Genomic DNA, 12235 nt, shown 5'->3' on the forward strand with positions numbered 1-12235 from the left:
GAACCTCTTTGGACTCGGTCTCGACTAGTCCTGGTCTTGGACTTGTCTTGGACTCGACAAAGGTGGACTTGACTACAGCCCTGCATATTGCCTGCGTCGGCAATTATAAATGAAAGTTTTCACAGAGTATTGACATCATATGTGGGGGAAAGTAAAAATACAGAATTTGCTTATCCGGTGCGAATGCGCCGTGTGAAATACAGAAGTGGGGGGTAATTTCTAAATCACATGAGGTCCCCTAGTAATACTGGTCCCGTGCAAATAGGGCTATTGTCGGAGATGTGTAAACTCAATGATATGCTTATTACTGAGGTCATAGTTAAAGGTGGTGTGGTTCTACATTATAATGAGGCGGTTGTAAATGTTGTTCTCTTTCCCTGTCGCTTGCAGACTATTAGAAACACCTCTCAAGTTTAAGTTGGAAAAGATAACTTTTAAACTGCAGGAGAATGGGATGGAATAAGCTGAAACATTGGCATCTGAGGAAGCATTCTTATAGTCAATATTAAGAGGAATAGAAAAAAGAATGAAAATTGGGAAACTGCAACTGATTTTGTATGGAGGGGTGCACAGGTAATAGGGGTTTGGTTTTGAATTGTAATTTGGTTGAGTGTTTGATTTAATATTATGTATTTAATATGTGTGTATGTGAGTTATGAAAAAAAATGTCTGCATTTGTCTCAATGTTGGCACTTCAATTGCAACCGGCATAATCAGATATATTTCTACACAAAAGCTGCATCCAGAATGGCACTTGGTGCAAGAAAAAGCCTTTTTCTTTTCTTTGTATTTCTTTTTCTCTGTAATGGTGGCAGGGCCCGTACGAGACGTGCTTTGTTGAGGAGAACGCAGCGACCACAGCGACCACAGTGCTATAAGACAGAGCGGGTCTCAGCTGTGCTGCAGCCCCGGTTTTCCTTCATTTTTGACTCTTTGACTTTTCCCTTTGCTCTAGCTCGGAAGAGGTACTCCCGTGTGGCGGGGAGATGACGCCTCCCACCTACGTTTGATAAATTGCCAGGATTGTGCCCACATGCTGGCCACACCTCACTGGGATTCAAACTCAACTCAATGCGAGCCAGGCCACCTCGGCAAGTGGTCTGGCTGATGGGATCCCAATGCGAGCAAGATCCGATCCCCAAGCGTCCAGAGTGGGGTGTTTCTGCTAAAGCAGCCTTTACTGTAGGTTTGACTGTGTTAAAAACCAGGATAAAGGGAGCTTTACACACAGCCAGACATGTTTTCTCTATTTTGTTTTGTTTTTAATTTTCCTATTTCACCTTTATTTCACCAGGAATATTCCCGTTGAGATTCAGAATCTCTTTTACAAGTCTGTGCTGGCCAAGACAGCAGCATTAAAAATGTCACATAAAAGAACAAACATAGTTACATAGATAGAACATAGTACATTGAGTTGTAATATAGTCCTGTTTTGATAATCGTTCATACTAATACAAATATTCTAGTATTCTAGTTAGACTCTGTAGCTCACCCAAAGATGAGGGTGCAAAAACTTTAAAAGCACTTTCACCAAAAACAGTACGGGTTTCAAGGAATGACGTACATGATTTGTCCGTGGGACCAAAGGTTGCAGCAACTGAGTTTTAGGAGTCAGTAGAGAACATACCTATCTATACCTTCCATCTCATCTGTCTGTGTAACTTAAACTCTGACAATTAGACAGAGCTATTTCTATATGCAACAACAAGGCAAAGACAAAGAGACATGTCTTTTCCGTCTCGTTGCCAACAGACCATCCCTCTCCGCCCTCGTTGTGGTAACATCACAGATACATGTCAGCACAAATCTGCACACAAGCTACTGTTTTTCATGTATATTCCATAGGATCTGTCTGTGTCTATTAGACCACTATACTGCACATTAAGCTAGTGTGACTGCGGCTGCATTTCCCTGCATTTTCCACCATAACGTGCGCAGGATTTCTCTCATGCAGCCCCATTTCTGTCTCAACATATATGTGGATGTGCGTGTCAAGCCGGCATGCTAAATTCCTCTGAGTGCCTACATGTCAGCTCCTTTCAGTCAATTACTTTGAGTATGTGCATATCTTTGGCCCCATGCTGACCTCCCACCACTGCCCAAGGAGGCCAGGTGCGTGCATTTATGTGTGTGCGTGTCTTCTTCAACACTATATATTTTCTTTACGCTCAATGTACTGTATTGGATTTGCACTGCGGTTGACGTTTTCTGGAGAAAATTGGATGTGTGCACTGAGACAAATATCCCTCACAACAAGTCTTATGATCCTGATCTTCTGGATAAATCATTTACAGGGGGATTTTAATACAACCCAAGTCTGATTTTCATAGTTAAACCTAAATAAATAACGTAAAGATTGAGTCAGGAGTTTAAAGCTGCTTTAGGAAATGTAGCTCAGCGTAAGTTCTTACAGAAATACTTCATATTCCTTTTTCATCATTCCTAGTTGATCAGCTGTTTCTCGGCATGTCACTTGTCAGTAGTCAATCACATTCAGCTGTGTCGTTAATTAAATCAATCAGAGTCGGGCATTTGTCACGAGCCTATCACAGCATGACATCCTGTTTTAAATCTGCTCTCTCTTTTACGGTTGTCAGTTGTTGTTTCAGGAATAGAGTGCGTCCCGCCTCCTCCCCTTCAACCACCGGAAGTCTCGCCCACATCTTCGGGTATCGTCAGTGCTTGGCTCTTGATTGGTTCCTGTGCATTTTCATCACCACCACCAGTGTCTGGACTCCATCGGAGGATATGTTTGGGTTCATATACCCTTTATGACATAGCCTATGGTTTCGATGGAGTTATACAATTCCCATTTCATGTTTGTCGATACAATAAATATGTTCATATTTGCTAATGAAGTCTCTCCTGATTGAAAAACTTTTAGTAGAAAGCCAGCTTTCTCCTCAACAAGTATGTGAAGGTTCAGTAAAGAGCAGTAGACATCCCATAAGTGCAAGGTATATTTTGCTCAGAAAAAGCTTCAACAAAAGTTTGTATTTCCCTCCCTGCACTCATCTCTTTGGATCTTTTTAAAGAGATGACTGACAGGGTTGGTTCTTTGTGCATTTTACCAATGTGTTGTGCTATTTAAGTGAACTGATATCCCAATATTGTTGAAATCTCTCACAACTGCCAACAGGCAACATCTGCAGATTTGCTCAGTATTTCAGGTATCATAATACCTTTTTTAATCTTATGTTACGCCCTCACCAAGGACAAACCGCTTGTTTCTGCCTGCATGACTTGATGCAGTTAATGTTTATTAATAGTATGCTGTTCAGGATTATCTTATTTTATAACTGTTATTGGAAAGTTGCAAACATGGGAGAGACCCGATCCATCCCAAAAAAAATGCTTTCACGCTAGAAATGAACCAGACCATGGTTCAATTTGATGAGGACCGAGACCACATCATCCGACCAAGGTTCGGCTGTTTGGTCCGGATCAAACGAGGTAGGCCTAAGTGTGAAAGGGCCCTTAGGGTGCTCTCAGAACTAACCCGTTTTGCTTGGTTCAGTTAGGCTGGTGTGAAAACTGTCAATTAAACTCTAGTGCGAACCAAACAACCAGTTAGAGAACACCAGAAAATCCCCCCCTTACACCAGAAACACAGGTGTCCATGTTTTTCAATCTGTCTGGCCACACCGGTGGCTGCACCAGCCCGCGTGCCACAGCGATTGTTTCGGTGTCTCCTATATTTCTTCCGTGAGCGAATGTGTCAAACATGGCAGGTAATCACATACAGGAAGGCCATAGTGCAGCCCGACACTTTACAAAATAAACCACATTTCAAAATAAAACACCCAGGTTTATGGTGATTTTGGCTGTCTTGATATCTCAGCTGTGTCTACAGCGACACATACACGCAGGCACGCATGCACACTCACTCACTCACTCACTCACTCATTCACTGGAAGAGAGAGAGAGCCGTTTTGTAGAGTGGAGAGGAGAAGGATCACTTTGTGACCGGCGCGGAGAACTGGGCGTCTGCTATGATAATGCAGCAGACCACCCCACCGCCAAAACTGTCCAAAACAAGTTACCTGATAGTCCGTATGACTGCATGTGTACTCCTGTTGGTTTGGTTGTAGTAAGAGTGTAAGAATAGACTGTAATTAGAGATTTTTTTTCCTGGGATGAACTACAGGTGTGAAAATTACTTTGAGAAATTACTTGAATGACAGAAAAGTTACTTTAAGGTCTTATTAAACAACAAGATAAAAGTGGTTATGGACTGATTATGGAAAATTCTGAGTGAAAATGGAGACAATGGATTTGTCACAGCAGAAAAAGCACAGGAATAACTAAGGCTAATGATGGTGAGTCAGCTGAATAAGAGCAAAGGTCTGTATTTCATACGTGTCACATCATACTGTAGGTGAAAATACATGTTTTTATCCTCCCTCCCTGCTTTCTCTCCTCTCTCCTCACAGTGGAGTCTATAGTTGGATTTTGTGAGTTCCCCGCTTGCTCCCAAAATAAAGTGCGGAGTCAGAGCACTCCCTGGTGGTGCCAAAAATGAACTTCAGTGACTCAAACTTGGCCAACTTTTTTTGTGTGTGAGTTACTTTGTCTTCATTCAGCCTCAGTAGCCTGATACGACTCGGTACGGTCCCAGCAGGAGTTTTTATTGGTTTGAATACAAAGAAAAGTGGCAGAGATGAAATTTGGGAGCTTTGGCTGTTGGTGTTGATCCACATGTTGCTTATACAGTGTGTTACTGTGCAGAGATTAATAGAACCAAGTGTTGCTGCCTTTTACTGCAGCAGAGAATCTAAACACACCACTACACATCTTTAAGGTCTATTTTACTTTCAGTTTTTGACACTTTTTAGACATGGAATCTGTAACATCTTTGGCTTTATTTATCGGTTACAATAAAGGCTTTTTGTCATTAAGACACATACGCAAATGTCCGATGAAATATTACGGGAAAAAAGTTGGAATATTTGAGAAAAAAGTTGAAATATTACGGGGGAAAAAAATCTTCAAACAGTTGAAATATCACAAAAACAAAACGGCTCTATTCAAACATGACAGGACAGTTCACATGAAGTCACAATAACTGCATGATATCTGGCACCCGGTACATAAGAAGAAGCAATGGCATTGAGCTATAATATTTACATAATATGAAGGGAGAAGAGTGTGCATTAGTGATGGATTTTAAAACTTGTTTTGATGCTGAACCACTTAATGAATAAGTGTGAGTGAGTGACACTTGTCCCACATTTCACTGGTGGATCCTCTCGTTCATTTTGTCATCATTATTTATTAGATAGAATATAGAATTCTTCTGCCTAATTTATGAAGTCTGACAGCATCTAAGCACAGTTAAATAAGATGCTAACTGTGCCTCAAACGTGCTGTTTGATTCATTCAGTCAGCAGCTGGCACGGATCAGAATTAAGCTGGGCAGACACTGAGTATATTTACATGCACAATATTCCACTATTATCACAAATAAGACAATATTCAGAATTTGATACAGGGCATGTAAACAGCATATTCCCTTTGGATATTCAGAAGAAAGACTATTTTCAAATGTAGCATTTTCTGATTGAGACCTGTGTGATATGCCAGTATTATTCACCAGTAATGGCAAAAGTGTTGGAAAAACTTGTTTATCAAAGATTGTTGAATCATCTAGATAGGCATAATATTCTATTAACTCCCCAATATGGGTTTAGAAAGAATCACTCTACTTACATGGCGTTCTCTTATCTTGTTAATGAGATCTATAAAGCTCGAGATAGAAAATAAAGCACTGGTGGGATTTTCTTAGATGTATCTAAAGCTTTTGATACAGTAAGTCATTATATTCTTCTCCTTAAACTTTCCCATCTGGGAGTTAAAAAAATCCACAAGTTATCTGGAAGACAGAAAATAGTTTATCTCTATCAATGATATCAATTCTTCTCTTTGCAATGTCACTTGTGGTGTACCACAAGGATCAGTTCTTGGGCCATCATTATTTTGAATCTATATTAATGATCTATGTAACGTATCAAACAAACTGGTATATACTGGTGTATAAGGTATTATTTGCTGATGACACAACTGTTTTTATTCCAATAAAGACCCTGATGAAATAGTGAAAGTATTAAATTAAGAACTCATTAAGATAATGCTTGGTTTAACTGTAACAAATTATCTATTAATATTAAGAAATCATGTTCTTTTCATTAGTGTTTAACCAGGAAATGCTGGTCAGTCTTCATTTATACATACTGTATAAACACTACTATTATAGATAGAGCTCTGTCTTCAAGATTTCTTGGTGTACAACTTGATGAGTCTCTTCTTTGGAAAAAGCAAATTAGTACAGTCACAACTAAAATTGTGCAAAAAGTATTGGGATCTTGGGAAAAGTCTGTTCCATGATAAACACGGAGGTTGCCATGCTTTTATATTATTCTATGGTTAACCTTACATATACTACTGTAAATCTGTATGGGGAAGTACTCATCCCACTAAACTTGTCCCTTGTTTTTGTCTTCAGAAAAGGGCCTTACCAATCATCTAAAAATCATTATTATCATTTTTGGTTTTAAGATCAGGCATCATCACTGTTTATCAAGTCAATCAATTACAGATTACTTTATTTGTACACAAATCTATCAACAAGATACTACCTTCGTTTTATAATGAACTCTTTTTTTTACTGTTAACTTGCAAATGCTTTGAAAAATGCTTTTTTCAAAGCTACCAATTGTATTTTTTTGTAATTTTTGTCGGTGCAATGGTATCCTAATGGAATGTCTTTGTAAACAACCCATGTAACTCCCAATATTATTTTACCTTTCATATGTATTCTGTTGTTTTGATATTGTGTGTAATTTTAGTTTTGGCTTTTCTTTTCTTCAGTATTTTAGTTTCTTTCTATTTTAATTGGACTATGCATTGGAGATTGCCAGATTAAGCCCCTCTGAGGATATTTTTAATCTCTCCATTACATCTTTTATTGTTTGTGTATATTAATCTGCAGTATTTGAATATGTGTAAACCAATAAACTAAACTATTCAGGTTTTAGAAACATTTCTTAAACAAGTATACAGCGCTTTTAGAATCTGTGTCTCAATCAGGGTTTTTACTACAGTTTATGACGGTTTATGGCCTCTTGCCTGTTTGCCGCTTACAGTCAGCTCTGTGCGTTGCTATGGTTACTGTATACAAACCAACCAGCCAACAGTTTGCAGGGCTGAGGTAGAGATACATGGCCAAAAGAAAAGCATTATCAAAGACTTGGATATCAACAGGTTTTTGGATATGCACAAACATTGCAACGCCGACATTTTCAAGAAGCTGGTTATAGGAATAGAAGAGGGAGGCTTTGTTCGCACGGTCCAACAAGTCCACCACCGCTGGAAAACTATGCTGTTGTAAAAAAACAACCAGCCAACAGTTTGCAGGGCTGCAGTAGAGATCCACGTCCAAAAGAAAATAACACATTTCTGGTCCAACAAGTCCGACACCAGTGGAAAACACTTAAAAAATCCTATTTTGCACGGCTCCATGTAAACAGTAATATTAGTGGAATATTCACTTCATGTAAACAGCTTAGTCGGAATATTGTCTTTTTTCAGAATAAAGGCAAAAAACTGAGTAATATGTCCATGAACATGTAGTCACTGTGTTTTTTTATCAATCTTGTACATTGCGTTAACTCACACTACACATTTATGCTCACACTGCACGGATAAAATGACCAGCCATGACGGGGGTGCACCATGGATGTGGATGAATTATTGAATCTCTTCTACAACCTAAAACATTTGAGACTTGTGCCATTTTGGAAGAGTTCCAAATCTATACAGTACATTGGATTACATTTCAGTGCTTCAATAAATCAACTTATTTCATGGAGTGTGTACCTGAGTCCAGAGCCTGCCGCAGCTCTGCAGGTCCACTGGAGGCTGGAGGAGCACGATACAGAGACTCACTGTTCAAACCTGCAGAAAAAAACAGAGGTAATACTATCTGATAGCAATTGTCTGTTGTTGTTCATTGCTTTGTAATTCTGGATAGTCTTTGTTGTGCATCTGTTTTTATCTTTTACTATCTGTTCATGTAAGGTGTCCTTGAGAATCAAGAAAGTCTCATGAATAAAATGTAATATTGCGCACGCGCGCACGCACACACGCACGCACGCACACACACACACACACACACACACACACACACACACACACACACAGTATTTCCTTTAATAAATATGCTTGCTACACATGTGTGTTTCTGTCTGTATTCTCTCACCGTGTTTCTCGACGGCTTCGATGAGTCTCCTAACAACCACAGGAGTCGCTTCAGACAGAAGCTCCACCTCCACACCTGAGAGACAGAGACAGACAGACAGAGAGAGAGAGAGAGAGAGAGAGAGAGAGAGAGAGAGAGAAAGAAAGAGGTTTCAATAATTTACATTAAAACAACAACTTAAAACAACAACCATTGCTCCCCTTATGATTTTCTCTCTTATTAATTTATGACATACAATGGAATCCACCATTAACTTTTAATATGCCCGCCTTCTTCACTTTGCAAAAATAACAAAATATTCAGGAAAGAAAATTACTCCTTCATGTGCTGTTTTACTGCATAAACCGGTTTCTGCATGACACAAAATTACATTATAGATTTAAACAGGTCTGTAAGTCTGGCTGAGAGATCATTATATGAAATTGAGTTTACATTTTCTTTGTATTTAACTAGTAGGCTATACTGTGTCCGTAAATCATCAGAAAACGTCAAAGAAATATATAGTTCAAATAGTTTCCTCAGACAGTTAGTACACCGTGAGCATTTTCTTTGCAATTTCTACAATCCATCTATCTAAACAGATGAATCAGAGTGTGTGTGACTGCGTATGCCCTCTAGGGAGTGTACTGTGACACACACACACACACACACACACACACACACACACACACACACACACACACAGCTTGTTCTTCATAGTCGATACACAATTTTTCCAGACATGTATATGTTTTACTTACAAAAAAAAACTATGAAACATTTACCCAGTTAGAAAAGAATGATACTAATTCAACCTAATTGTGTTAATGTTAAGTTTTGAATTTCTTTTGGGGTTTAAGAAAGTTAAGTTATTCTGGGAAACCAACAAAACATACATGTGGCGGCACTGCAATCAAATGAAAAATATCTGAATCGGGAGTGGCCAAATTGGCCGTGAAAACAATCAGATATTATCCGCATAAATTTCAATATTGTGCATGTGCTGCCTGCCAGCAGCTAATCCACAGGAGAGGATGTGAAAAGGTTAAGCAACATGTGGGATTTGATTACAGCCCACAGGCTGCAGCAGCAGCCATCATTACATCCACTATTGGGAATAAATTAGACACAAGAGAAAGAGCATTTTCCAATTAAAGATTAAGTGCATCAGAGTGCTCAGCCAATGCAGGATGTATAGAGCTCAACAGTGTGGTTCTGGAAGTAAAAATGTATTTTCTCCCTAAGGATTTTGATTATCAACCATAATGTCTAAACCATCCAAGGTAGACCGACCCTGATCTACGGGATTATGGAACAAAAGTTTCTAGGAGGCACAAGTCCGCATGAAATCAACCTTGAAGAAAAACATGTTTTATTTGCGATCACATGGAGAAATACTACACTACGCACAATCCTAAGCGTAACAGCGACGCCTCTGATCGGTAGAACTCGCGGTTACCATGGAAACGTTTACCGTCTATGATAGTTTATGTACACAGTCTTGTACCTTTGCCGTTTTCAAAATGTTATTTTTTTTTACGCTCAATCAAATGCTCTATGGTCACGATTCATCTCGTAGCTGGTTGGCTTGGTTCCTGGCATAAGCCTCTTTAGATAAGCATATAATGAAACGTCAATGGAGATATTGAACGGGGAAAAACACTTTCTGAACCAGAGCTTTCAAAAAAGTGGCCGATGGGGAACAGAGAAGGTGGAGTTGAGGTGAGGGAAGTAGGAACAAATCCAGTTCCACTTTTCCAATCACACTTTCACATTGAACTCATGAGGATGCGCTTTCCATCATGGGAATGTAACTGTCATTGACATAAATTGGGTTTGAGTTATGAAAACATTGTTGCCAAGTCAGTGAAAAAAACAGTTCACTCAAAAATGGTAAATCATTTTGAGGTTTTTGCACTCCAACCTTATATGTACCGTAGAGAACAAAAAAACTAAAAACATAAGTCACACTTTGTGAACTCAGAGCAATCCGAACTTCACCTTCATCAGACTTTCCACTTACACATTTGAGAATACAACATTAGTGGAGCATTTAACTTCTCTTGGAGTCAATATAATCTGACACAAGTGGGATACACAACAGAAGCAAAGAGAGAACAGGATATTGTCGGCGTAGAGGGAGTACAGACATTGAATTGGTTCCTGCACAATTTACACAATCTACAGAAACAAATGAAATAAATGTCAGACTGACTGACTGACTGACTGACATGTGATGTGCATTCTTTATAGATCGAATGGCAATACTTCTAGAATCACAATAAATAAAAATGTACAGTCAAATCGAATGGGCACCCATGTATCGTTAAAGAATCGAATCGGAACAGAAGTATATCGTCCCAGCTCTACTAACCTCAATCATTCTTGCATGATCTCTTGTTATAACACATTATAATGTATAGCCTTCTCGTTTAGACAAATCCATATCACGGCTCATGCAGCATCTCAACAAGTGCACCGTTAATAATCTGTTCACGTTTTGTTTTCTTTGTTCTATCTCTACTTATTTTCCCGTCCGTCCTGCCTCACTCGTGTTTTCTCTTTTACACCATAATTTCCATCACAACTCGTTCTTGTCCTTCTTTCTTTCTTTCTTTCTTTCTTTCTTTCTTTCTTTCTTCCATCCTCTTCAGCATCAGTGTCATCCCTGCTTCCTCTCCCCTGCTCACTTTCTGGCTCAGCTATTCCCTCCCTCTTTTGTTGTGCAGCTGACAGTTGTGTTATATCACAACACACACACAGCCGAGTTACTGATATATTGAGTTAAATGACACTTGTCCTTTGATGCACACACACACACACACACACACACACACACACACACACACACACACACACATGCACACACGCACGCACACGCACGCACACGCACGCACACGCCAATAAGTGTATTAGTCTTTTGACAAAACAAACATATCTGCGGTGTCTACAGGTGTACAGACCTGCATCAGCTGCACTGATTGTGTTTGGTATGGTGTGTGTGTGTGTGTGTGTGTGTGTGTGTGTGTGTGTGTGTGTGTGTGTGTGCGTGTGTGTGTGTGTGTGTGTGTGTGTAAGCAACGGCAGAGGAATTTCCGGAGATATAGGTCGTTAAATGTACAGTGCTTCCATTAACGTCACTGTCACAAAGCATCACCGAGGCAATATCTCAGCCAGAGGGGAGAACGAAGGAGAAGAAGAAGAGAGGAAAGAAGTGGAGAAAAGGACAATCGAGAATGAAGAGAGGAGGACAAGGAGGTGTGGAGAAGGAAAAAAAGACAAAAGGAGAGGACAATTAATGAGGAAGAAGAAGAGAAAAGAAGAGACTAAAGAAGAGAATAAAAGAGAAAAAGAAAAAGAGGACAAAGAACGTGAATGGGAAGAGTGGGACATAAAAGAAGAGCCAAAAAGACAAAAGAAGAGAACAAATAGAAAGTCGAATAAAGGGACAAAAGAATAGAGGAGAATAGAGGAGGACAAAGAGAAGAGGACATAAAAGAAGAGGAAAACAATGAGTGACGAGTACAAGACAAAAAAACAAGAAGAGAAGAGGACAGACAGTAAATAAGGGGACACACTATAACAGAGAAAAAAGAGGAAGAGAAGAAGACAACAAAGAGAAGGACAAAAATAGAAAAGCAGAGGAAAAAATGGAAAGACCAGGACATGAAGAAGAGATGGCGAGACATGGAGGACAAAAAAAGACGAGAACAAAGAGAGAAAGACTAAGAGAAAGAAGGACAAAAGCAAAGAGGACACCAAGAATAGAAACAAGAGAGAAGAGTAGAAGAGAAATGAGAGGAGATGGAGAAGACAAAGGAGAAGAATGGAAAGAGCAGGACATAGGGAAGAAGAGACGATTGGGCAAAATTAAATAAATAAAAAAAGAGGACAAAAGAAGACAAGAACAAAGATAGAAGAGAGAAAACATAGGAGAGGAAAGAAGAGGAGAGGAGAGAAAACAAGGAGAGGAGAGACGAGAAAAGAAAAAGGAGAGGA

At 39.4% G+C, this 12235-nt stretch overlaps 1 protein-coding gene across 2 annotated transcripts in view; it reads right to left on the bottom strand.

Moving 5' to 3' along the window:
• pik3r3b (phosphoinositide-3-kinase, regulatory subunit 3b (gamma)) overlaps positions 1 to 12235 on the bottom strand; it is a 287621-nt gene that overhangs the window by 179708 nt on the left and 95678 nt on the right. For both annotated transcript variants that reach the window (XM_036007026.1, XM_036007027.1), the window contains 2 exons: positions 8258 to 8332; positions 7876 to 7953 (listed from right to left, as the gene is read on the bottom strand). In XM_036007026.1, coding sequence (XP_035862919.1) covers positions 7876 to 7953; positions 8258 to 8332 — 153 coding nt within the window. The remainder of the gene's footprint in view (positions 1 to 7875; positions 7954 to 8257; positions 8333 to 12235) is intronic.

Source organism: Sander lucioperca, chromosome 11 (assembly GCF_008315115.2).
Source record: "Sander lucioperca isolate FBNREF2018 chromosome 11, SLUC_FBN_1.2, whole genome shotgun sequence".
NCBI lineage: Eukaryota > Metazoa > Chordata > Actinopteri > Perciformes > Percidae > Sander > Sander lucioperca.